The sequence below is a fragment of the Camellia sinensis genome, chromosome 12 (genome assembly GCF_055761805.1).
Source record: "Camellia sinensis isolate YWXY chromosome 12, ASM5576180v1, whole genome shotgun sequence".
In the NCBI taxonomy this organism is placed as follows: Eukaryota; Viridiplantae; Streptophyta; class Magnoliopsida; order Ericales; family Theaceae; genus Camellia; species Camellia sinensis.
The window spans coordinates 116,081,201-116,106,278 of NC_138972.1; the positions used below are offsets into that span (position 1 = coordinate 116,081,201).

General features: G+C 36.1%; 4 protein-coding genes across 9 annotated transcripts; 2 read left to right on the forward strand and 2 right to left on the reverse strand.

The window, feature by feature from the left end:
- Positions 1–1,814: 1,814 nt before the first annotated feature.
- LOC114280615 (exocyst complex component SEC15B) lies at positions 1,815–4,638 on the reverse strand. The gene has a single exon (XM_028223003.2). It carries the CDS (start codon positions 4,477–4,479, stop codon positions 2,062–2,064), a length of 2,418 nt encoding a protein of 805 aa, XP_028078804.1. The 5' UTR covers positions 4,480–4,638; the 3' UTR covers positions 1,815–2,061.
- An 8,325-nt stretch (positions 4,639–12,963) lies between these two features.
- Positions 12,964–16,730, forward strand: LOC114280630 (large ribosomal subunit protein eL18y). The gene is made up of 5 exons (XM_028223015.2): positions 12,964–13,190; positions 13,281–13,370; positions 13,504–13,632; positions 14,624–14,806; positions 16,425–16,730. Exons 1-5 carry the CDS (start codon positions 13,188–13,190, stop codon positions 16,581–16,583), a joined length of 564 nt encoding a protein of 187 aa, XP_028078816.2. The 5' UTR covers positions 12,964–13,187; the 3' UTR covers positions 16,584–16,730.
- Positions 16,731–17,440: 710 nt separating this feature from the next.
- Positions 17,441–18,346, forward strand: LOC145803829 (F-box/LRR-repeat protein At4g14096-like). Its single transcript, XM_082897195.1, has 2 exons — positions 17,441–17,752; positions 17,855–18,346. Exons 1-2 carry the CDS (start codon positions 17,441–17,443, stop codon positions 18,344–18,346), a joined length of 804 nt encoding a protein of 267 aa, XP_082753321.1.
- Positions 18,347–19,148: 802 nt separating this feature from the next.
- LOC114280641 (putative splicing factor 3A subunit 1) lies at positions 19,149–24,864 on the reverse strand. Of its 6 annotated transcripts, none has more exons than XR_014345659.1 (5): positions 24,654–24,864; positions 20,568–22,879; positions 20,106–20,403; positions 19,861–19,954; positions 19,149–19,699 (listed from the first exon to the last, which is right to left on the reverse strand). XR_014345659.1 is itself a non-coding variant. In XM_028223036.2 (4 exons), exons 2-3 carry the CDS (start codon positions 22,731–22,733, stop codon positions 20,134–20,136), a joined length of 2,436 nt encoding a protein of 811 aa, XP_028078837.2. In that variant the 5' UTR covers positions 22,734–22,879; positions 24,654–24,864; the 3' UTR covers positions 19,719–19,954; positions 20,106–20,133. The 6 variants fall into 6 exon arrangements, 4 of the variants coding, with proteins under 4 accessions (XP_028078837.2, XP_028078820.2, XP_082753743.1 ...); XR_003635655.2 differs by having other exon boundaries at positions 20,106–20,406; XM_028223036.2 differs by lacking the exon at positions 19,149–19,699 and having other exon boundaries at positions 19,719–19,954.
- Positions 24,865–25,078: the final 214 nt, after the last annotated feature.

Here is a 25,078-nt window from a genome sequence, read left to right on the forward strand (position 1 = left end):
AAGCAGGTGCTCGCTACAATGTAATGACACAACAAAGTGATAGGAGGATCTATCTTGAGGCCCTATGAAGCACGGACATGGGATACAACAATTTCTAAAAAATGGAGATACGAACACGGCAGGGACACGGCAAATTTTTAAATTTTTTTTATAAATATTTTTATTTTAATACACATTAATTATTTTATTTATTTATTATATTTTTTAAATAATGTGTTCCAATTAAATTATTTATTTATTTTTTATATACATGTGTTTATTTTTTTATTTATTAATATGTATAAGTATATATTATCTTATAAGTATATTTATGTTATATAATAACTATTATTATTATTATTATTATATAATAGTTATATATATTATATATGCATCAAGACAAGAAGATAAAGACGGGAGAGAAGCGAGAGAGAGGAAGACAGAAACGAGAGAGAGGGAGATAGAAGTGAGAGCGATCACGAGGGAGAGAGAGAAGGCGAGAGAGAGAGAGAAGCTCTGAGAAGGCGAAGGCGAGAGCTCGTCGAAGTCGAAGGGGGCTCTAGATCGTCGAAGTCGAATGGGGCTCTGGATCATCGAAGTCAAAGTCAAAGTTGAAGGGCTCTGGATCGTCGCCGACCAGGTTTGTACTCGTTTACTCTTCTCGCCATGTCCCATGGCATGTCCAGATTTGGACACGTATGTCCCCGTTGTGTCTCCGCCGTGTCTCTTGCAAAAAAAATAAATTAAATTAAGAGGACACGCCAGATGCCATGTCCCATACGTGTCCCCGTATCTGACACCGCCATGGCTTGCATTTTGGCGTGTCCATGCTTCATAGTTGAGGCTGAACAATGTAAAGCTAGGCCTCCACGGGATGTACTATATTAGAAATCGAAGGCTTGTATTGACTCAAACCACCTAAGTCACAGGCTGATAATCAATACTAATGCGTAGCAACCCTTCCTGGCCGTGACTACAGGAGCCCCTACCTGCTGGAAAGCTGGACATCAGGGGCTTAGACAGGCCTGACAAAGCAGGTATACTGCACACGGGGATCCACAGGCTGATAATCAATAGATAGCCTTTAGAGGGCAAGGATTTTCATACATGGACCATGCAGTAGGCAAGTAAAAAAGGTCACCCAGTGCGATCAACATACTGAGTCAGTATGTTGCTCTTGCCCAATGGACAATAAGTGCCTTAGTTCTCCTTGGCAAGACCAAGATAGAAGGTAGAACCCTTGCAGGGTGGGAATACTTGCCTGGATCACTCAAACACTTGCTCAAAGCATCTCCTTCTCATCTCGTTCATCTTGTTGTATCAATGAATTATCTCCTTACTTAAGGAAAAGATAGCACACAACTCGACAAAAGACATTCCATTTTAGCCACCCAACTCAAAATTGTGAGCGTTATCCTTTATCAATCTCTACTCATGGATAATAAAGTCAAGAAAACAACATTTGCACCCAGAGGTATGCCTTCAAACTTCATGAATTTTCCAACCTGACATTAAAATTTTAAATATCTTCTCAACAGTGGTGTTTTGATTTATTTTAAAATTCGATTTGTGTATAATTTCGGTAACTATATATACAAGCAAACTTTGTGGGGAAACTAAGATAAAAATTGTGAGTGCTTACCATTTTACCCACAACTGTTTTTTTTTTTTTTTTTTTTTTTTTTTTTTTAATATATGATCATGTATAGTGGGCCCCATCTTGGAATTTGGCCTAGGGCCTAAAAAAAAGTAAGGCCTGGGCCTGCATTTGGGCGTAAGAATAGCAATCATACCATTGCACTAGGCCTGTAACATCTTCCCAAGAATGTAGGAAGTTAGAGGCAACAAAATATCCACTAATATTGATCAAAAGAATTAAATACAACAACCAATAGCATAGTCAGGGCAATACATGCAGAATGAAATTTGCATATCTCAGGACACAATAAGATGACGACAATTCACAACGGGTATTAGGGCTAGCAAATTATTGAGCAATGAACAACTATGAAGTAATGACAATCACAATCAGCAGAAAGAATAGTTAAAAGTACTAGGACGTACGCACAGTAATGTATCAAATCAGTTCACATCCTTGAGTCTTTTTATCATTGCATCTAGAGACTTCTTTTTTGGGTTCTGCTTGTATGCCCTAGATCCAAAGGTTCCAAATAGCCTATCTGGCTGATCCTTTAATTTTTCTGAAATAATCACTACTTTCCTGTAGTCCAAAGAATTATAACTTCTTTCCCTGATCACTGGATTGAGGAAATTCTCTGGATGGCTGCTCAAAAGCAAATTACTCAATTGCCTTGCCTCAACAAGTGCAGTTTTCAACTGATTTGCATCAGCATCTGATAAAAGAGGAGCCTGATTTTCTGCGAATGATTCCAACAACCGAACGTCTACATCAATACCCATAATGGCATTTATGTTAAACCTCTTAACGGATTCCCCAAGTAAAGCACCAACAATCATCTCTGCTATGTGGGAAAGAACTTCTTGTATAACTCTTTTAAGAACCTGAACTGGCAATATCTGCTGCGCAGTAGAAACCAAAGTTTCCAAATATATAATCACCTCATTCACATATTCATTCCCACTTTGAGGAGCCTCATCTGCCATCCAGTTTACATTCTCAATCAACGTCATGAAGCCATCAACCTTTTGTTTAAGCAACCCAGAAAGCATCTCTTCAGCAACATCACGGGCTTTGTTCAGTGGAAACTGCCTCCTACTCCTCTCCACCATTCTCAAAGGAACGCCCGAGAGCTGTGCTGCATGACGAAAAAAGAAATCACAAGCACGCTCCAATACAACCATATTTGCTGCCACTTGCATGGCTTGAGAGACCCCATGGATGGATGTATTAATAAGCTTCAACAATGCCCCATCCAGCACCTCAGTCAGAAGCCGGTCCAAATACTTCTTCACAACATCATAGAAATCAAGCTGCCCACCGTAAGACATAAAACTCACTGAGTCCTCAATAAACGACCTCACTATTCGACAACAATCTGGAACTGTGGAAGAAAATGGTGCAACATACGGAAATGCAGGTGTTATATCAGAAGTTTGTAACTGAAATGAAAGCACATTCATCGAATACTCATATTCTTTCTTCATCAACATCTGCTCAAATTTATCAGCAGTAAGTGCTTCCGCAATCTGTTTACGACAGTCAGATAGCAATAACTCATGGTACTTATCTCTGTGCTTGCTTAATACATCAAGCAAAGCATCAACAGGGTACCCATATTGCCGCAAAGTTACACCAAGCAAACTCACATAGTCCTTTATCAACAACAAATGATTTGCTGTTTGCATCCTAGAAAATTGATCTTCTAATACAGAACACATTTTACTCATAGCTGTGTCCCACAAGTTTTCTACTTCCATTTTGGAAATCAATCGTCCTCCAGTCCTCAAAATTCTATCTTCAACTATAAAAAAACCAGCAATTTGAGCAAAAAATGTCTGATGAGATTCCAGAAAAGGTGTCATCGAAGATACCTGAAAATCCGAAGTCAATTGAAGCTTTCGGTTCTCGAAGTAATACTGTTTGAACCGATCTTCGAGCCCTAGTGTCTGGTGTATATGATAAGCTCTATAGAGAGGAGTCAAATCAAATCCGAACATTCCACTCCCACCATTGCTGTAACCATCCTTGCCTTCATCACCAATTCCACCAAATCCATCATCGTCTTCTTCTTCCAAAGCATAAACACAGTCTCTCAAACTGAGTCGACTCTGTTCCTCTGCTTGCCTTTGCTTCATTCTCAGCTCTTCTTCTCTCTGCCTCGCCGCCGAGGCTTGTCCGATCGCGAGTTGCCCTAAATTACGACTCACTATACGGATCTCGACGAGCCAATCACCGAACTCCTTGTTGACTCGCCGCTCGATGTGCGATCGAATCGCCGGGATCTTCTTCTCCAGCATAATCCGAAGCGTGGAACTCGGCGTTTTGTCGAGAAATTCTCTCTCGATCGAGTCCAAACACTTCAACGCCATGTAAAAATTGTTGGCAGATAGATGAAGATTACCTCGCGAACAAAGCTCGATCAATTGAACGCAAGTCCGAACCGAATCGAGAGCGAGCTTGACGTTCTTGCAGACATTCCGAGCCTCAACGAAGGAATCGAGAGAAGACAAGAGAGGACCAGCGACGGACTGCAATTGAGTGTTGGAGTTGGAGAGAGAGGTTTTGAGCGAATCGACGTCGGAGAGGAGAGATCTGAGATCGTCGACGGCAATGATGAAGTCCTGGTAGTGAGCTCTGCAGACATCTTCGATCTCAGCCTCCTTGGATTTGGAGAAGTGGCGGAGATGGTGGAGGAGAGTCTCGGGCTTGCCGGAGGCGAAGGCTTTGCGGACGAAGGGGCCTAAGTCTTCGCCGTTGCAGATGGAGGCGGAGAGGAGGAGTTGGTCGAGTTTGTCGGCGGAGTCGCCGCCGTCTGTGGCGGCGGGAACGACCTTCCGGCGAGATTTGGAGGAGAGCATGGTTGGATTTGAGGGTTTTGTGACAGTGGAGAAACCGCTGGAGATTAACGCGGCCGTCACGAACGGAGTGGATTTAGAGGAAATAAATTTTGGTGGGACAGGTGAGAATGTAGAGACTTTGGACAATGACTATGATGAGATGCGAGAACTTGGTTTTACGTATTTAAAAAATAAAGGACAAAATACATATATCACTCGAAATTTAATAAAATTATAAATATTTCTTGAGATTTAAAAAATTATAAATATTTTTAAAGATATTATTTACATAATAAATTAGAGAATAAATTATTATGTAAATATAAATTTCATAAAAATATCTATAATTTAATTAAACCTCGAAGAGGTATATGTAATTTATCCAAAAATAAAAATAAAAAATTTGACGATAAAATTAAACACAACAGTACAAGAAAAAAAAAAAGTTTGAACGTCGAAAAACACGTTTTGCGAAAATATTATACCATCTATGAGTTTTAGCCTTAGATTAATTTATTGTCGGTGAGATTAATTCAACTTCAAAAAGAAGTTTATCATAAAAAGAAAAGAGTACAATAACTCTTAGTACAAAAAATAAAGGCACAACTGAAATACTACACTTTTATTTATATTTATAAAAATTTTAAAAATTTAAATAAAAATTTATTTGGTAAAATTTTTAATTTATAAATCAGTGGTCTCAGTTAATAAATTTAGTCAAAAAATAAAAATATAAAAAATGTGTATCCATTTTGAGTTTTTAGTTTTTTTTTTTACCACCCAACACTAGCCACCACCCGCCACCATTTTCCACCACCATCTTTCGCCACCACCACCCACCTGCCACCCACTCGCCACCACCACCCACCCCTCGCCACCGCCACCATGACCACCACCACCCACTTGCCATCCACCCGCTACCCGCCACTACCATCCACCGCCCGCCACCACCACCCGCCACTTACTTGCCAACACCACTTACCACCCACCTACCACCACCATCCACCCCCTGCCACCACCAGCCACCTGCCACCCATCTGCCACCATCACCACCACCCACCACCATCACCCACCACCCACCTACCACCACCACCCACCTACCACACTACCCACCACCACCACCACCCACTCACTACCACCCGCCACCGTCACCCACCGACCTACCACCACCACCATCACTACCATTACCCACCACCCACCTGCCAACACCAACCACCACCCACCACCACCACCACCCGCCATCCGCCATCCGCCACCCACCTGCCGCTACCACCCGCCGCCACCACTGCCACCACCACCTGCCACCGTCACCCACCCACCCACCATCACCGCCCACCACTCACCACCACCCACCACCACCACCACCTACCTGCCACCACCACTCACCACCCACTACCACCACCACCGCCACCACCCACTCGCTACCACCCGCCAGCGTCACCCACCCACCCACCATCACAACCCACCACCACCTGCCATCCGCCACTCACCTGCCACCACCACCACCACCCACCCGCCACCGTTACCCGCCCACCCACCCACCATCACAACCCACCACCACCTGCCATCTGCCACTCACCTGCCACCACCACCACCACCCACCCGCCACCGTTACCCGCCCACCCACCCACTATCACAACCCACCACCACCTGCCATCCGCCACTCACTTGTCACCACCACCACCACCCACCCGCCACCGTTACCCGCACACCCACCACCACCACCGGCCACCACCGGCCACCACCACCCACTACCACCCGCCATCCGCCACCCATCCGCCACCACCACCCACCATCCGCCACCACCACCCATTCGCTACTACTCACCACCCACCACTGTCACCCACTCACCCACCCACCCACCTACCATAACCCACCATCACCACTTTCCACCACCATCTTCCACTGCCACTTGCCACCACTTGTCATTTCTCATTTTTTGTATATTTTTAAACATTTTGTCAATTGCCAAACGCGTTTGTACTTTATGTTTTTCTAAAAATAAACAAAAAATAAACAAAAATCAATTTATAAAATTTTTATAAATATAAACTGAAGACATAAACATTACCAAACACGCCCTGCGTAATCAACCTCACCATTTAAAAAAGGGCAAATTACATATACACCCCTCGAGGTTTGGCTAAATTACAATTACCCCCCTGAGGTTTCGGAAATTACATCCCGCCCCCTGAGGTTTGTATTTTCATAACAATTTGCCCCCTGAGGTTTATATTTCATAACAAATTACCCCCTAATTTCTTATGCAAATATAGCATTCAGGGGAGAATTCGTAATTTCTCAAACCTCAAGGGGCATCTGTAATTTAACCAAACCTCGAGGGGTGTATATGTAATTTGCCCTTTAAAAAACAAGTCGTCGCACCCTCATAAATAGAGTCTTTCTCAACTATTTAGAAGGAAAGTACATTTTCACCCCACCATCACCTGTGTGGCACAACATCATAGAATTTTATTATAAAATTAAATGCATAATATATATAAAGAGGTAAGGAAATTTTAAAATAAATTTACTACTAAATTTATTTATTAGATTTATATATATATATATATATATATATATATATATATATATATTTATATTTAAATTAATTTTTTATTTGACTAAAATAATAATTTGAAAATTGAAATGACTATCGCCCTGTTTGGTGCAACTGAAAAGCTACTTATTTCAGTTTTCAGCTTAATTTAAGTTATTTTGATGTGTTTGGTTTACCTTATAGTTTATAGCTTATAACTTTTTGGAAATCAGAAATCAACTTATTCTTTGAGTGGGACAAGAGATGCTTAATTTATAAGTCAAAAATCAACTTATATTTATAATTATAAAATATAAACTGTTTAAATATAAATTATAAACACTTTTTCACATCTCTATCAAATAGGCCTATACCACCTAGGTTCTCGAGGGATAGAAATAAGTACATGGCAGCGATGTATACTCAGACTTCTGCCTTCTTTAATTTATGATAGTTCATTGCTTACCCAAAAAAAAAAGTACATACATGGTACATTAATACTGTTCTATGAGTATTTAATGTGTCCAAATATATAGTTGGACTTTGAACTATTAATTGAGTAATTGAATATTTTCTTAACGATTTTTAAAGTGTTAAAATTTAATTAATTTCAATCAAACTTTAATTGTGTCATTTTAAAAGTGGTATTGTTCACTAATCTTTAGTTGTTTACATTACTAAGGGATTTCAAGTGAATTTTTAATTAATTGAATACAAATAAAACTCAAACAACATGATTTGATCCAATGCCCAACTATGAAGACAAAATATGTATTTCGGATGCTTATATCGAGTGTGGATCCCCTGACATGTTAAGCTATGGTGATTCTTGCAATACTTTTAAAAAGACGTTGTTTTGAATTTTTTTTTTTTTTTTGCTCTTTTTGTTTTTGGGTATATTACATTGTTATTCTTGAAGTTTATATTTATTACAGTTTTCTCTTACTTTTTACATTTCTCTCCTTAAGGTTTAAAGTTTCATTACAGATTACTTCCTCCAGCAATTTAATTTTTTTTAAAACTAATTTTGCTCTCACTGGGTAAATTACATTGACAACCCTCACATTTTAGAAATTACAATCCCCTTCCCAAGGTTTAAAGTAGCATCATTAATTGTTCCCTCGATTAGTATTGGTTGAAAAAAAAAATCATTGAAAAAAAAAATTAATTGGAAAAAAAATTAATTGAAAAAAAATTTTGTTAGTTAAATTTTTAAATTTCTATTTAAAAACTAACGTAAGATACAAATTATATTAACACCCCTTGAGGTTATGTTTATTACACTCGAAAGATAAAAATTATATAAAAATGACAATTATTTTTTATTTCTTAACTAAATTAATTTTTAATTTTTAAAATTTTTTTTCTAAAAATCAAACCATACATAGCCTAAGAATCTTTTTATAAGTTATTTCTTACGTTGGCAACTTATTTAATTATTTGTGCATTTTACGACATTTTTATCACCTGAGACCTGTTTCGTAAGATAAAAATTACATTGACACCCCTTGATATTTATGTTTATTACACTCGAAAGATAAAAATTTTAATTATTTTTGATTTTTTATTTCTTAACCAAATTAATTTTTAATTTAAAAAAAATCGAAAAATCAAACTATACATAGCCTAAGAATCTTTTGATAAGTCATTTCTTGCGTTGATAACTTATTTAATTATTTGTTAATTTTTTGACATTTTTACCATCTGAGACCTGTTTGGTAACCATTTCGTTTTCAGTTTTCAATTTATATTTACAAAAATTTTAAAAACTATTATAAAAACTTGTTTGTTAATTTTTTTAGTTTATAAATGATTGTCTCAGTTTGTAAATTTGAGGAAAAAACATAAATTCAAAAAATGAATTTACGTTGGTTTTTAAACAGAAATTTAAAATTTTGACTAACAAATTTTTTTTTCAATTAATTTTTTTTCCAATGATTTTTTTTTTCAACTAATACTAACCGATGGGACAATTGGTAATGTTACTTTAAACCTTGGGGAGGGGATTGTAATTTCTAAAATGTGAGGGGTGCCAATTTAATTTACCAAGTGATGGCAAAATTGATATTTAAAAAAATTAAATTGCTGGAAGGAGCAATCTGTAATGAAACTTTAAACATTAGAGAGGGGAATGTAATTTTCAAAAGGTGAGGGAGAATTGTAATAAATATAAATCTCAGGTGATGTCAATGTAATTTACCCTTTTTTTTAGGTACATTGGAAAAACAACAAAAAACAAAGGCTTAAGCACTTTCCCTAGGTGTGCTAATAATGTCTGCAACAAGCAAACTCCTAATCTCAACTGGTAACTTGTTCACCACCAGAATATCCTCGGGTTGTTCAGCTCCAAACTTGGCAAGTGCATCAACACAAAGATTACCCTCCTTGAACACATGTTGCATTGTACACTCACATCCTCGCATTATGATCTTGGCATCTTCTATAAGGCCTTTGAAAGGAGAATTTGCCTCAGTCTCCTCCTCCAGTAGCTTCACGGCTTGCATAGCATCTGTTTCAATGATAACTTTGTTTCATCCTCTCTAAAGAAGCATTGTAAGACCTTTATAAATGACCCATAATTCAACTTTAAGGGTTGTCCCATTGTATAATCTTCCATAATAGCCACATAGTTATGCTCCAACTTCATCTCTAAATTGGCCTCCAAAGCCTTCATCTCCTCCTAGCTTCCTACAACCATCTATGTTCAATTTAATTATACCTACAGGGGGAGACACCACATAATTAGTTTAAAAGCTGGCCTCTCACTTACAATGCTCATATTAAAGAGACCATAATTGTTTTCTCTCTTATCTCTCAAATGTTAGAGAGGCTGCAACCCTAACAAATAAAGAGACGAAGAGCAGTGGGGATGCGACGGCGACAAGCTTAAGCTGGATAAGATGTTAAATATACCTCTTCAATGATCAAACCAACAGTGAAAAACTTTCAAAAATTTCCCAGGTCCATTTTCTTAGATGTAACTTGCAAGACACTAAGATGATGTCCTCTTTTGGAGTCTATGGCTCTTAATCACATCAAGGTGGTCTACTCATCTATCTCTCTCTCTCTATATATATATATATATATCTTCAACTATTTCGCACTCAAATCTTTTGGTTTATCAACAAAGATCCCCTATTTTGCTCTTTTTTCTTTCTAAGATTTTCTTATTTTCTTGTCCATTTTTATTTAATTCAAAAACAAAGACAGTAAATTACTCAATAATAAGTAATCTTTAATCCTAGGCTTCATGGCAACCAAATAGGTTATGGGTTTTCTTTTTCCCTTTGAGAGCCGATCTTGAGAATGACCTCGTTGCCACCTCTCCTTGCTACGTCACCGGAGTCACCAATAGCCACCTTCCTCTACGTTTCACCTCCGCCTCTGCTCCGCTCTTCTCTGTTCGTCTCTTTCAAAGATAGGTTAGGTTTTGGAACAAATAAGAAAGAAAGGAAAAGAGGGGGAAAATGAATTTTTATTTATTTATTTTTATCAAAATGACATCGCTTTGAAATTACCACAAGAAGCATGACCGAAAACCATAGCAGGGGTTCTGAACTCGCTTATATCATATATGAATGTTACAATGTCCAATAGATTTTAACCAATTCATTTTTTTCAAGTATAATGTAAAACAAATTAAAAAGAACACAAAACTAAGAGCATTGAGAGGCTAGGTCCTTAAACACTCTTCCTACCAACTCAATGATAAGATTTTGGCTCCTAATCACATTAGGTAGATCCTTTATTGTCCCTAAGATCTTCTTGCTAGTGTACACCTATCGTAGTCCGGCTATCTGCACATTGATTTTCTTTTATTGTAGGCTGTTGTTATTACTATCATGAAACAAAATAATTATACATATATAATTTAAGATAATTTTATTTCTTACTTTTATACATAAAGCAATAGAGGTCATATTCATAGATATATGTGATCCACTCACCTCTGTAAAATGAAAAACAAAATAAAAATAAAAATAAGATTATATGTATGAAAGGTAGATGACATGAACAAAAATATTTAGAATTTGGAAGGCAAATTAAAATTAGAACAAAGTTTCGCATAGCTAAGTTGTGAGCAATGAAGATACACTAATATGAAAACCAAGACTCTACCTTCTCTAAAATTGTCAATCAATTATTGTGGAACACATCAATATAATTGTTTCGAGATGAGGCCAAAAGGACTGGTTGGTTGAAGTTAGGGGTTGTTTGGGGTATTCTAAATAAGCGTACTTTTTGTCTTTTTAGACTAAAAATTTGAGGAAGAAAATATAGATATTTGGGTTAACTTTTTGACTTTTTATGGAAAAATGTGTAATAAAAAATTGTAAAAATTGATTTGTAGGAGAAAATTAAGATTGAGAGTTGTGCAGCCGTAATTGTTGACTTTTGATAAATAGTGTTAACTTTTAACTTTTTGAGTAATTTTTTGACTTTTTAACTTTTTCTGGATATGTCAAACTTAATCAGTATCCTTCAGGTAAGCTGCCAGCCAGCACTTTTATGCCTTTAATAATGTCTATAAATTACCAGCTGGCCCTTGATTTATTTGTATCACCAGAAAATTATATAATACACTTAAAAAAAAAAAAAAGGTGTATATTGTATGCACAGTTATAACTTTTGTAATATTTATGAATTGTGATGCTAGTTATAATTTAGTTATAGCTCACTGTGCTAGTTATGATCTCTTGTAATTATTATTTCAATTATGATTAAAAAAATATTGAGTTATGCCTAAAGTAGTTATGATTGATTATTAGGGGTGGGCGTGGATCGGTTGTGGCTACGGAACCTTCAATCCATCATTCGCCATCCAGATTGGCGGATTGGAGAAAATCAATCCGCATCCGTCTATTAATCCAGCGGATGTGGATTGAGTGGATTGGCGGATGGATGTGAATTGATTTGACAATTTAAAAATTTATAAATTTTTAACATAATTCAACTTGTGCACTTATTTAAAAAAAAGAAAAGAAAGTATTATGGTCAATAACTTAAAAAAATATTACATCACTGCATGCTTCATCCAAAGAAAGAAAGTTTGAAACTTTAGAATATTACAATCACAATATGCTTCATCCACATAAAGTATTACAATTTGTAATTTTTAAAATATAAAAACAATTCAAACCACCAAAATCATAAATAGAACAGTAATAGAGATTGTATGGCTCTGAATTATTACATCTAAATCTGTTTTTGAAAACAAAAACTAACCAGCATATACATCTTTTTTATTTATTATTTTTAGAGTTAGATTTAAAAACAAAAAAATATAAATAAATAATACATTTATTTTTTTCAATTCAAAAAATATATTCAAGTTGAAAACTCTTTTTCAACAAAATATATTCAACAGAATATTTAAACTCTTTTTTAATTAAAAATACAAATAGAATATCTAAATAAATTGAAAACACAAAATCTTATAAATTACTAGAGGTACTTGCGGTTTGGTAGTTGTGGCTAAAGGAACCTCAAATCCACCATCCGTCCAAAATTAGGCGGAATGAAAAAATCAATCCACAACCTCAGCTCGTCATCAAACATCCATTTAAAATGCGGCAGATCAGTTCGGTTCAGTCGATTTGAGCATATCAGTATATCTGCTACTCACCTCTATTGATTATAATATTGATTATGATCCATTATAATTATTATTTTAATTATACCTTAAATAGTATTTGATTATAACTCCTTATGCATGTGTTTTATTTTTTTTTATAAAAAGTTACTTGTTTTTCCTTGTAAAAGTTAGAAAAATGTTTGAGGGTCACAATTTTTGTAGTTCAAATGGTTTGAAATTGTCAAAATGACATCGTTTTGACAATTTTAAAGTTATTTTGCACTCAAAATAACGTCATTTTGACAATTTCAAACTATTTGAGTCATAAAAATTGTGACCATCAATCATTGTTGTAAAAGTTATAAGATGAATGAATCGGAATGTAGTGTCCGCAGGCTCAGACTGGACCGGTCCAGAATATGGGTTGGAGCCAAGCCCAGTCCAACTCCTGCTGGCCCAAACTTATCAAATCCCGGCTAGTTGTGAACCCCTACCTTTTTCCTGATCCCTACCAAAATAAAAAACCCTAAGCCCTTCTCTCCCTCTCTATATCTGCACACATTTTTGGTTTCGGCGGAGTCGCGGCGTGTAACAGCAACATCAAGCGCAGCAGCCATGGTATCTATGTCTCCTTCTCTGAAACCCTAATCAGAGTCTCTACGTCTTTATCATTTTTCTTGGATTAACATAACATGTTGTTGTTGATAGGGTATCGATCTGAAAGCCGGTGGCAAGAGCAAGAAGACCAAAAGGACCGCCCCCAAATCCCAAGATATCTATCTCAAGCTCCTCGTCAAGGCACACCTCTCTCTCTTTCTCTCTCACTTTCTCTCTCTATCTCTGTGTGTATATATATGTATGTATGTGTTTATATTCAAATCTTCAAATCTATGTGTTTTTTTGAATAAGATGACGGTTGATCTGTGTTCAGCTGTACCGTTTTCTTGTGAGGAGGACGGGAAGCAAGTTCAATGCTGTGATACTGAAGAGGTTGTTCATGAGCAAGGTCAATAAGCCTCCTATCTCTCTCTCTCGCTTGATTCGTTTCATGCAGGGAAAGGTGACTCCTCTCTCTCTATCTCTCTCTCTCTCTCCATAGATCAATATTGTTATTAGGATCTTGTGCATATTTAGGAAAATTATAGTCATTAGTTGCGATGTATGTGTAAAAATTGTGTAGAAGTTTGTGAATAGTGTACGAAAATATCTCTAAAAATTGTGAATATTGTATGAAATATGTGAAAATGCATTAGGTTTCTAATTATTGGGAAGATTCCACAAAGAAATATAAAAAAGAAGAAATCTATAATATTTTGGTTGCTTTGAAAGTTGAAAGAACGAAAAATCCATAGTATTATGCTCTGATGAGTAGAGATTCATTTTTTTTTTTGGTTGTCATATCCCAAATAATGAGATATCGAAGATTCAGGGTCTATTTAGATCTTGTTGTGAATCTATGATTGACTGAAAAGGAGAAATGACTAAAAATTATTTTTCAAGTGGAATCATTTCTGTTATAGAAATGTGAATGGTGTATGTAACTATCTAAAAATTGTGAAAACATCTCTAAAAATTGTGAATATTGTATGCAATATGTGGAAAATGCATTAGGATTCAAGTTATGAGGAAGCTGCCACAAAGATATATATAAAAAAGAAGAAATCTTGAATATTTCTGTCGTTTTGGAAGTTGAAAAAACTAAGAATTCACAGTATTATGCTCTGACTAGTAGAAACTCCCTTTTTTTTTTTGGTCATATCCCAAATAATCAGAAATTGGAGATTTATGTCTATTTAGATCTCATTGTGAATCTGTCATGGACAGAAAGTGGAAAAATGACTAAAAATGCTTTTCCAAGTTGCTTCATTTCTGTTATAGAAAGATTGTGCCATTTCTTGACCATTTGTTTCTAAACATAATTCTCTTTGTTGTTCAACGGAGCTTTAGAATTAAATTCATGTATTGTTATTTACTTTTAGAATCAATTGTATACTCTAAAATAGTGTTTTTGTGGATATAATTGTTTAACATTGCTACTGGTTTTGTACCAGGGCGAAAAGATTGCAGTCGTTGTTGGTACCATTACTGATGACATTAGGGCCCATGAAGTTCCTGCCTTGAAGGTGACTGCACTGAGGTTCACAGAGACAGCGAGAGCAAGGATTGAGAAGGCCGGTGGTGAGTGCCTGACATTTGATCAGCTGGCCCTCAGAGCTCCACTTGGGCAGAACACGGTATGCAATTTAATTATACTTCTTGTTTTATGCTTGCGCAATTTGGATTAGATCATATATTTTGATTAGATAATGTGTTTAGAATGGATTTTCTTATCAACTCACACAGCTATTTGTTATTGTGTTTGTCTCCTATAAATGGGATTTACTATTGACTTTTTATGGAACGTTTTATCATGGGGGTTGGAGACTGGCATAACATACCTCCAATGATCAGTTGAAATTTATAAGAACCGAATCACTTTGCTTGGTTTAGGTTTTCTAAAAACACTTTTCAGAAAATTCTATTTTCTTGTTTCGGTATTTCTTTTATTTTTACTGATTTTTTTTCATAGTTTAAGTATTTTTTTAATTTTTAGACACACTTAACATAAATACACTTAAAAAGTATAATTTTCGTGAAAAAAATCTTTAAAAAATTCACTAAATACCAAAAATATAAAAAAATACGAAAATTCAGTATATTTTTTGTATTTTTGTGTATTTATTATTATTTTTGAAATATTTTTTTACAAATATTTTATTTTTTAGATACATCCAAGTAAGGTGCATCTAAAAAAGTAAAAAAAATACTAAAAAGTAAAAAAAATATTTACTAAAAACAAAAAAAATACTAAAAACAAAAAACTCAAATTTCTGAACACTGAATTCAAAAAATTAAAATCAAACACATTGATTATTTTTGGGGTATATTGTAAATTGCATTCCCCTTTAGTACTTGGTTTTCTTTAAAATATCCTCTGAAATGTATTATGCAACAATTACATGTAACATGTGCACATTCACATTTATACAAATGGAAATCACAAGACACCAAAATATGTTACTATATTGACGAATCTGAAACAATACACCTAACCATTCCTGTTGTTTCTTTTCAATTGAGAAAACGAAATGACAGCCAACAGAGAGTTTAGGAACTATGTTAGTTATGGATCCTAGTGTGTGTTGAGGTTTTTGTCAACTTCAAATGTGCTTTGACTTTGTGAGTACTTTGGTGATTTTATAATTAGTTTTCTTGTAATCAGATGATTCTTTCCCTTTTGAAAATTTTCCAGTTGTGGCCAATGTCTTTGTTACTGTGATGACATCCTTGAACGTTTTTGTACCCATTGGAATGTCTCACTAGAATTCCGATCTCTAGGCTACAGGTTGCTCTGGTCTGGCATTGCAGTACACATCAATTAAATGCCAAAGCTTATTCATAGACATTTGCAGTTATTCTTCATTTTTTTCCCCCTCCTTTTTCTAAAAAAAAAATATTTTGTCTTGAATCTTGAAACTCCGATGGACACTTAGCTATGAAACTCCCTTTTTCTAAGTGGTGGTTTCCTGAATTATATATAGCTATGAAAAGCCATTGGAGGTGGGTCTGTGGATGTTGTGTTAGCTTGTGCTATACTGTACTTGAGTGTTCCATGTTTATTACCATCGATTTCTGATAAAAATTGAGCAAATAGATAATGGCATTTGGTATGGATCAACAGAAGTTAGCATTTCTTTTCTTGCCTTTTTATTTTATAACCAATAATATCAAAAAAATTATGGGTTATAATATTTCCCCTCGATGTTAATATGTAGATTTCGTGAATCAATTATTTTCTTGATTCCCATACAGGTACTCCTTAGAGGCCCCAAGAATTCTCGTGAAGCAGTGAAACATTTTGGCAAGGCTCCCGGTGTGCCGCACAGCCATACTAAGCCCTATGTGCGATCAAAGGGAAGGAAATTTGAGCAGGCTAGAGGAAGAAGGAACAGCCGAGGCTACAAGGTTTAAGTTGCTGATGTGTGCAACAGACCCATCTATTAATTACTATGCAAAAGATTTTGTTCCACCCATTTGGGACCGGAGTTGTTTTGTTTCGTGCTTTCTTGTATTTCAGACATTTGCAATATCACTAGTGAGTTTTCAGCATTTGCAATATTTTTAGTTGTTGGATTGGAGCTTTTAATTAAATGTCTATCAAGGAGTTTGTGTTTTTTTTTTTGGTGCCACAGGGCTGTTCGGTTCTAATTGTATGGCTCAACTTGAAATTGCAAGATATGATTTGGTTGTTGATAATTATAGGGGCGTGCAAAGTCTGTTTTGAGAGCATTGACGGGTTGAGTTGGGTTAGGTTGAGCGTGTTAACATAATTTATGCAGGTTAGATTCGATTGTGCGGTTTAAATTTTCAATCCATTTGACTCAACTTGCTAGTATTTATACATACTAGGGACTGGACACACGTGATGCGTGTGCAAACTCATTTGAAAGCGTGTGTCAAACTCATTTGAAAATTCAATTAATAAAAATTTTAGTATATCCTCATTCAATTTGGTTTTTTTTTTTTTTATGATTTATATATTCAATTGCATAATTTTTTTTTTTGAATTTAATATGATATATATACACACATTCTCATATACTTCTACATTATCTCAATTAAAATAAAAATATACTGACAACGATAATATATTTATAAAAAATCTATACAATTATTTTTAATGTTTCTAATCACTATCAATTATTTTACATTTCATTACAAAGCAACCTAAATAGCATATCAAATTGTTTAGTAGTATCGTATCAAATTGAATAAACATCAAAATAATTATACCTCATTACAACTTCTGGGCCAAAACAAAACCTCCCATGGATACAGCTCTAAAACGCCATAAACACCTTCACAACCCTCTGTCACCAACTCGCCATGAAACCCTAGCCAATGTCGATAACAGTAGCGAAGATAGAATCAGCAATTTGCCAGAATTGATTCTCTATTGCATCCTCTCCAAACTGCCCACCAAATTCGCCGCCAGCACAACCATCTTACCCACCAAATGGAACAACCTCTTTGCTTCAATCCCCATTCCCACCATCAACATCGACGATTCTCTGCTCTTGAATCCCCACAACAACACCACCAATTCCAATTTCATCAATTTCATGAACCATTTGTTCACAGTCACTCTCATGGACGTCCCAACTATTCACAAACTCCATCTCTAGTGTCATCACGACTATGGCTATTCCAACATTGATGAATGGGTATCTATTGCTTTAAAGCGAAATGTAACTGGGCTTTCGTTGTTCTTCAATGTGAAGAGCACAGGTGTGTCAATTCCTGGTCATTTTGACTCCACAACCCTTGTGGATTTGTTGTTGAGCCAGCATTGTGGTTTGAATGTTCCAGATTCGGTTTTTTTTTTGCCGAAACTTAAGCGCCTTTATTTGGATTATGTTGGATTTGTTGATGGAGAATCGTTCGAGAGGGTTGTTGATGGATGCCCTGTTCTTGAAGAATTGTCTTTGGATGGTGTTGAATTTGAGGAGATTGAACCTCTTCGTATCTCTTCGAGTACGATTAGGTTTTTATTGGTGCACAATTGCTACCAATCTCTTCTTCACCAGAGGGTTGTTGATGGATGCCCTGTTCTTGAAGAATTGTCTTTGGATGGTGTTGAATTTGAGGAGATTGAACTTCTTCGTATCTCTTCGAGTATGATTAGGTTTTTATTGGTGCACAATTGCTACCAATCTCTCCTTCACCAGATCTGATCTCTCTTTCTCTCTCCCGAGGTTTCAATCGTTCAAAATAGAATTCGAAGATGTTGAAACTAGTTTAGAACTGCTGTGCAGTTTGAAAACGTGAGGTGATGGAATTGGTTGGTTTGAATTTATCAGGTTACCCTTAACTATATATTAATATCAGTGTAAAAATAATATAATTATTTAAGAAGTTATGGCCATTTTGAAAAAAATGGAAAAAAATTTCTGAGAGGCTTCAGGATACCAAAATTCCTGTTGGCTTTTAATAATAATAATATAGATAAATAAATTGCTCAACTCCAAACGTATATATTTTCATTTTCCTACTTCCATCTCTCAAATTTTTCAGTGTTGCTCAGCCCCTTAATCGTTGCTTCCTAAATGTCGTTACCGTCGAACATTTCTTCTATTCTGATTTTGTCAATTCACAATTATAAATTTATAAGTTTAAAATGTGGGTTCAAATTGTTAAAATACTCAAATCAATTCATGCATTTTGAATCTGTGCAGGGTGGCCATGAATTAAGAAATTGTAACTCATCAAGAATGATATATGCCCTGTTTGGTGAAAGTTTTTTTAAGTGAAAAGTTGATAATCAGAAAGTAAAAGTCAAAAGCATCTCTACTCCAGTTTTAAATAATTAATTTTTTTCAACTTATTTAAACTATCTATAAGCAGAAGCTGTGCCAATTTGGTACAGATTCTCAAATCAAAATAAGTTACAATTATCTCCAAAAACTGTAACAAACAGTCCCATAGTTGAGATAATTTTACTCTCAAATCCATCCGGATGCACTTGCAATTAACATATGGAAAAAAACGGAAGAATTTTAGATAAATTGCATTGGAAAAAAGCAATTAAAAAAAGTACAAATAAAAGTTGTATTCCGATGCAAGGGCCTCATTTGCATCTCCTTTATTTTTCAATTGCTTTTCATTTACCATTCATTTATCAGCAATTCTTTCATGAAAAATTAGTGAAAATGAGTTGAGCACAATTAAAACAATCTAAACCAAACTTGCCCATTTAATAAACTGGCTGGACAAATGACCATAACCAACCCGTTTACTTCATCAATTCCAACACCCCCCAAACCCCCCCCCCCCCCCCCCCCACTGATGGCGATGGTGGCAGTGCTGGTGAGACAGTGAAAGTAGTGGAGCAGCAGCAGCAATGGTGTGACGGTTGCCGTCATGGTGGTGGTGGTGGTGGAGTGGCAACTGTCCTTGAACATTTTGAAAAGTGTCTATTCTTCTGTTCTACTGAGGAAACAACAAAATCCCACCTGTCACCGCAGTTGAGACATAGCTAGCATGGGATCTTTCCACAACAGTTCCTCGTCTCCTGCTCAAGTATATCCCTACAAAACAAAACTTGCATTCTAGAAAGAGCTTCAAATTACTAATTTGCCAATAGCAAAATTCAGAATTATCGAATTCAATGAACAGCATGAAAGGACAAACATAAAATAATCCATCTCAACAAGAAGATCTGATGACTAATCATAGTGAGATAACAAACATGTATGTATAAGACAGCATCAACTTCTCCGCTTAGTGACAAAGAACAGCTCACTTCCTGTTACCCTCAACAGACGATTGCCAATACATCAGATCTGTAGTAAAGATAACGTTGATCAAATTTTAAAACTGTCTAAATTATATGACCAACATATCTCCCAATATAACACCTAATAAAGTTGAATTAAGGAGTCCCACAATTCATATGGAGAATTCCCACAGTAACAAGAAAGTTCCAATACGAACCTTTAAAGGCCTGGCCAACAAAAACCATTCATCTCTTCCTACCACCACGCTCTCTTAAAGAAAGAGCAAGTGTTTCCCCTCCAGCAACGTTGTAATATGCAAGAGATAAATTATCCTTGAGAAAACCAGCCTTTCCGCTCAGCTTCTGTTTGTTTGAAGGAAGTTGGATCTCTCCTGCAATTTTCTCTTTCAGACTGCCAACGGTTTCGGTTAACGACTGTACTGTTATCTCCAGTACTTGCCCTTTGAGGTTTCCTTCATCAACATTTGGCACAGATACAGCGATGCGAACAGGTCCCTGCTGCAAAAAAACAAGAATGCATAACTTCAATCAGGAACTGAAAATCCAAAAAATAGTCTGAAATGATAATACAAACAGCAGATAAACCAAGCAAAGAATAATTCAATAAAACATGAATAACTCAAATGATGAATAAAGATAAATGCAGAGTCGCTCCATACTTGATGTTGAGCCAGGAACTGGTCTTCGGGAATAAGAACAGAATCATCAAGCCTCTGTCTCTTTGGCTCCGGTTCTTCTGGAAGCGGCGGAGGAGCTTCCTCAGGCGGTGGCGGCGGAGGCATTCCTTGAGGTAAAGGTGGTGGTGGAACCATATGCATGCCTGGTTGGTGTATGGAAAGAGGAACAAAAGGCCGAGGAGCTGACAGGGGTGTAAATTGAGATCCAGGTGGAGGTGGCACAGGAATACTAGGTGGTGGATTCACAGAAATTGGAGGCATTGGGGGTGGATGATTTAAGAAAAGGGATTGCTGTCCAGGCATTAGTTGCATTGGAGGAGGTGGCTGCACAGACGGAATCATATTAACTGGTGGCCTCGGTGGAGGTGGTGCAAGCATTCCACTACTAGTTGGAGTTGAATACTGGACTGCATTTGGGGGTAGACGAGGAAGATTCAAGGCTAGACCAGGTGGAGGAGGAAGTGGCCGAACCAATGGCACACCAGGTTTAGGAGGGGGAGGGGCGGCAGGCCCCGGAAGATTCCTTGAATCATTATTCGCAGTGTCGTTTTGGTCCTCTCCATTTGCATTCTGTGACATGGCCTGGCTTGCAGTGCGACCAATGCTCCCCGTATGACCGTCCCATATGACCTGCTTTGGTTGCTCGTCTTTTTTCTTCTCAATCTCTGCCTTGACTGCATTAGAAACTTCTTCCTCCGTGGTACCAAAAATATCAGGCCGGGTCCGTGCAAGTCCAACAATGTTTCTGGAAATTTCATCATCCTGAGCAAGAGTAGTCTCCCGAATCTTAGCAAACATCCTCTCTTTCTGCTCCTTGTACTTGGGGTCGATGAGAGAGATCCTCATATGCTCTGACATCTCGTTAATGGGAATTAGCTCACCAGTGATTGGCGAAACAACATATTTTGTCGGATCTCTTTCTACAGGGATCCTGTCCTCGGGCCTCTTCCAGTTCTTCACAATTCTCATTGGTGGTTCCTGTTCCTCCATTGGCATGGTCATCTCATTCTTCTTCTCTTCGCCGTTCTCTTCAAGACTAGCTGCCTTCATTCCTTCTTCAACAAGTTGGACCTCTTCTTCATCCATTTCCATTTCCACTTCCTTTCCGGGCTCGACAATATCTTCTTCTACCACAGCTGACATCTTGCTCCTCCTTATAACCTCTTCGAGGGTCATTGGAGCAGGTAACTCCTCATCTTCATCATCTGCAAAGTCTATAGACTCAACCACAACAAAATCATGCCAATCGATCATAGCCATTTGCACCCGTTCCTGCTCAATCTCGTCTTCAGCTTTCTGCCTTGCTTGCTCTTGTGAACGTTCCCACTCCAGCCGGTGCAAGCAACGTTCAAGCACGGTAGTCATATCAGTGACACTCTTCTTCAACTTATCTGTCAATCCCTTTGGAGGCATCAAAACTTTTGAATATGCGTCCGCAAGTGACGTGAAAAGCATGAACATACTGTGGGTTGGCTTCAACAAATGGAATTGAGGGTTGTTAATCTCTCTGCTAGTCAATCCCGTCAAAAAAGACTTTCCGTTACGAGCCACAAACTGGGCAGTGAGCTTAATAATATCTAATTCCTCCCCTGTAATCCCCTCTGGAAGCCTAACGGTGTATTGCTCAGCCTCTGGTGGCTCGAGAACTTTACGGACAGGTCTAAACTGGGCCGAGGGGTCAGATTTTGTAACTGCCTCGTTACCATCCGCGTCAGGAACAGAAGGAGCCGACTCTGAGGCAGATGTATCTGAAGGCTGCTGTAGGGAAGAAGTTTGATTTTGAGCTCGAAACTCAGAGAGGCGGTGCTGGTAATAAGCATGGTATGGATCCGAGGCATTCAAGAAATTAAACTTAGCATTGCCAGCATTGTTTGCAATAATTCTTTTCTCGAACTCAGGTCCATTCTTTGCAACAAATTGTGCAGTTTTATCGACAATATTCCTAATGTCTGGGGGAGGATGTATAATTCCAATGGTTCTTGTATGGGTTGCAATTGATGTGGGAACAGAGTTAGGTCTGTTCTGATCCTCGGTCTCTATTTTCTTCTCATCATCAGATTGCTCTGAAACTTGAGATGGGGGAAGAGGACCAAGATTCCCATCAGAGGGGGGCGCTGGAAGGGGTAATATCGGCAACATTTCAAGCATTTTTGCCTCTCCAAGTAGCAAGAGTAATTGATCAAAACTGACAAACTAACTCAGCCTACTCAATTCAGTGTCGCTTCGTATAGCATTGCCAATATATTACCAATTAGTTGGACATTCTCCACAGGATTAGAAGAGAAACTCACAAACTGCACAACAGCAGAAAATTTTCATTCCAAATTGTTTCTTTGTAAGTATTGCAAAATAAAGATAACAAAAATGTAACTTTCACTTTTCTTTTTGCACCTTTTAGTAACAACCAAATAGCATTTGAGTTTGAACAAGAACATAAATTTAAGAAATGAAAACCTAAGTAAAGATTCATAATTCTAACAGAAACTGACCACAAAAATGGAAAAAGAAAAGAAAAAAGCAAAAGAATATCTCTTAAGTCCTCGGTATAAAGCTTCAGGGTTTGAAAAATTAGGATTTTTTGCTTTTCTACAAGTCACTACAAATCTGAAGATTTGAAGTCGTTGAAAAAAATAGGCTCTGTTTGGTTTAGATTTCAAAAGTAGTTGCAGCTTTTAAATCATAATTCTACACTCATTTCTCAAAAGAAAATGCTCCCACTAATTAGGTGGCAGTGGGTCCCGTCATTAATGATGTGATGTTTTGGTCTTGGAGTTGTGTTTTTTTTTTTTTTTTTTAACTTTTTTAATGCATTAGTGCTATTAGTGGTGATGTTTTTAGTGGGATGAATCATTGTTGTTTCTCAAAACTCATTTCAAACTATAATCATTACTTTTCAAAACTCATAACCAAACATACAACTCAAAACTATTTTCAAAACTAAAAAACAACTTAATTTTTATTTTAAATATTTTTTATTTTTTTTTTATTTTAAATATTTTATTTTGTTTTATAGGAATATTTTTAATATTTATTTTTCATAAAAATATTTTAATATTTTGATATTTTAATTGTAAATATTTTTAATATTTTAATTTTCGGAATATTTTTAATATTTTAAAATATTTTTAATATTTTTAACGTTTATACAGGCCTAAAAAATGAATTGGCAGAAAAATTAATTGACATAAAATAATTGACATAGAAGTTATTTGAAAAAAAAAATTGTTCAAAAAAATTACTTAAAAACAATTAATTGAAAAAAAAAATCATTTTTTTATTTAAGTATTTTAAAAATAGTTTAATTATGACTGTTGATCAAAAAATACGGATATCGAGTTATGAGTTTTATGTTTAATTATTAATTATAGGTTGAATTAAGTTTGAAAATTATTTTAAAAACTCATCACCAAACAAATTTTCTTATTTCACATGTTATATCAAACTTTCAAAACTCAATTCCACGCGTACAATTCAAACTCAATTCAACACTTTATTCAAAAATCATAACCAAACAAATTTTCTACCTTAAAATCATAATTCTACATATCACATACTCAAAATACAACTCATTCTCTCAAATCATATTTACAAAAGTCTATCAACCGCAAACTAGGGTTTTCACTTCTCTTTTCATACCTTTACTGACAATGAAGAAGAAAGATTAAACATAGAGGCACCTGGATTTGAGTACATAAGTAGAGGCATAAAATAAAACAAACAATCAAAAAAAAATTTAACCCAAAAAAAAAAAGAAGAGAAATAATCCAGAATAGCCCTAAAAGTATAAAATTCTGTAATTTTATCCTACCCAGACCTTCAAACTCTCTCATTAGTTAGTATAGATGAAAAAAAATTTACAAAAAAAAAAAAAATCAAATTATTTTATATGAACATCATGAACCAACATCATCACCATCATCATCAAAAAATAAAATGTACATTAAAAGAGAAGAAAAATTACCTTATTTTGCAAAAAAAACCCAAATCAATGGGAGAGAAAAATTAGATCGGTAAAAGCAGACTTAGAAAATAGTGTCATCAATCGCAGAGCAGATAATGAGTGCGTACCGTCGATTGTCGCCGCTGAACCAGTCTCGCCGCCGAAGCGAGACACCGTTCCAAGTCGGAACAGTCTAGATAGAGCGAGATTGTTGGGTCTGATTTTGACCCCCAACCCCAAGTAGCGTTTCGTGCAAAATGAAAGAAAGAGGCATGAATGAGGATCCTCTTCTTGTACTTGTGCCTGTCCTTATAGGTCTTTGGGTTTACTTTTAGGCCTAATTTTAATAATTCGAACCGTTCATATTTTATAATTTATTCAGTATATCATACTTGTAAAAAATCAAGTTGATCGGATATCAGAAAGTATGTGTTCGAAAAATTGAACTAAAAACTATTTTTTAAAGAATTTAATAAACAATTTTTCGAACATATACTTTCTGATATCCGATAAATTTGATTTTTTACAGGTATGATATACTGAATAAATCATA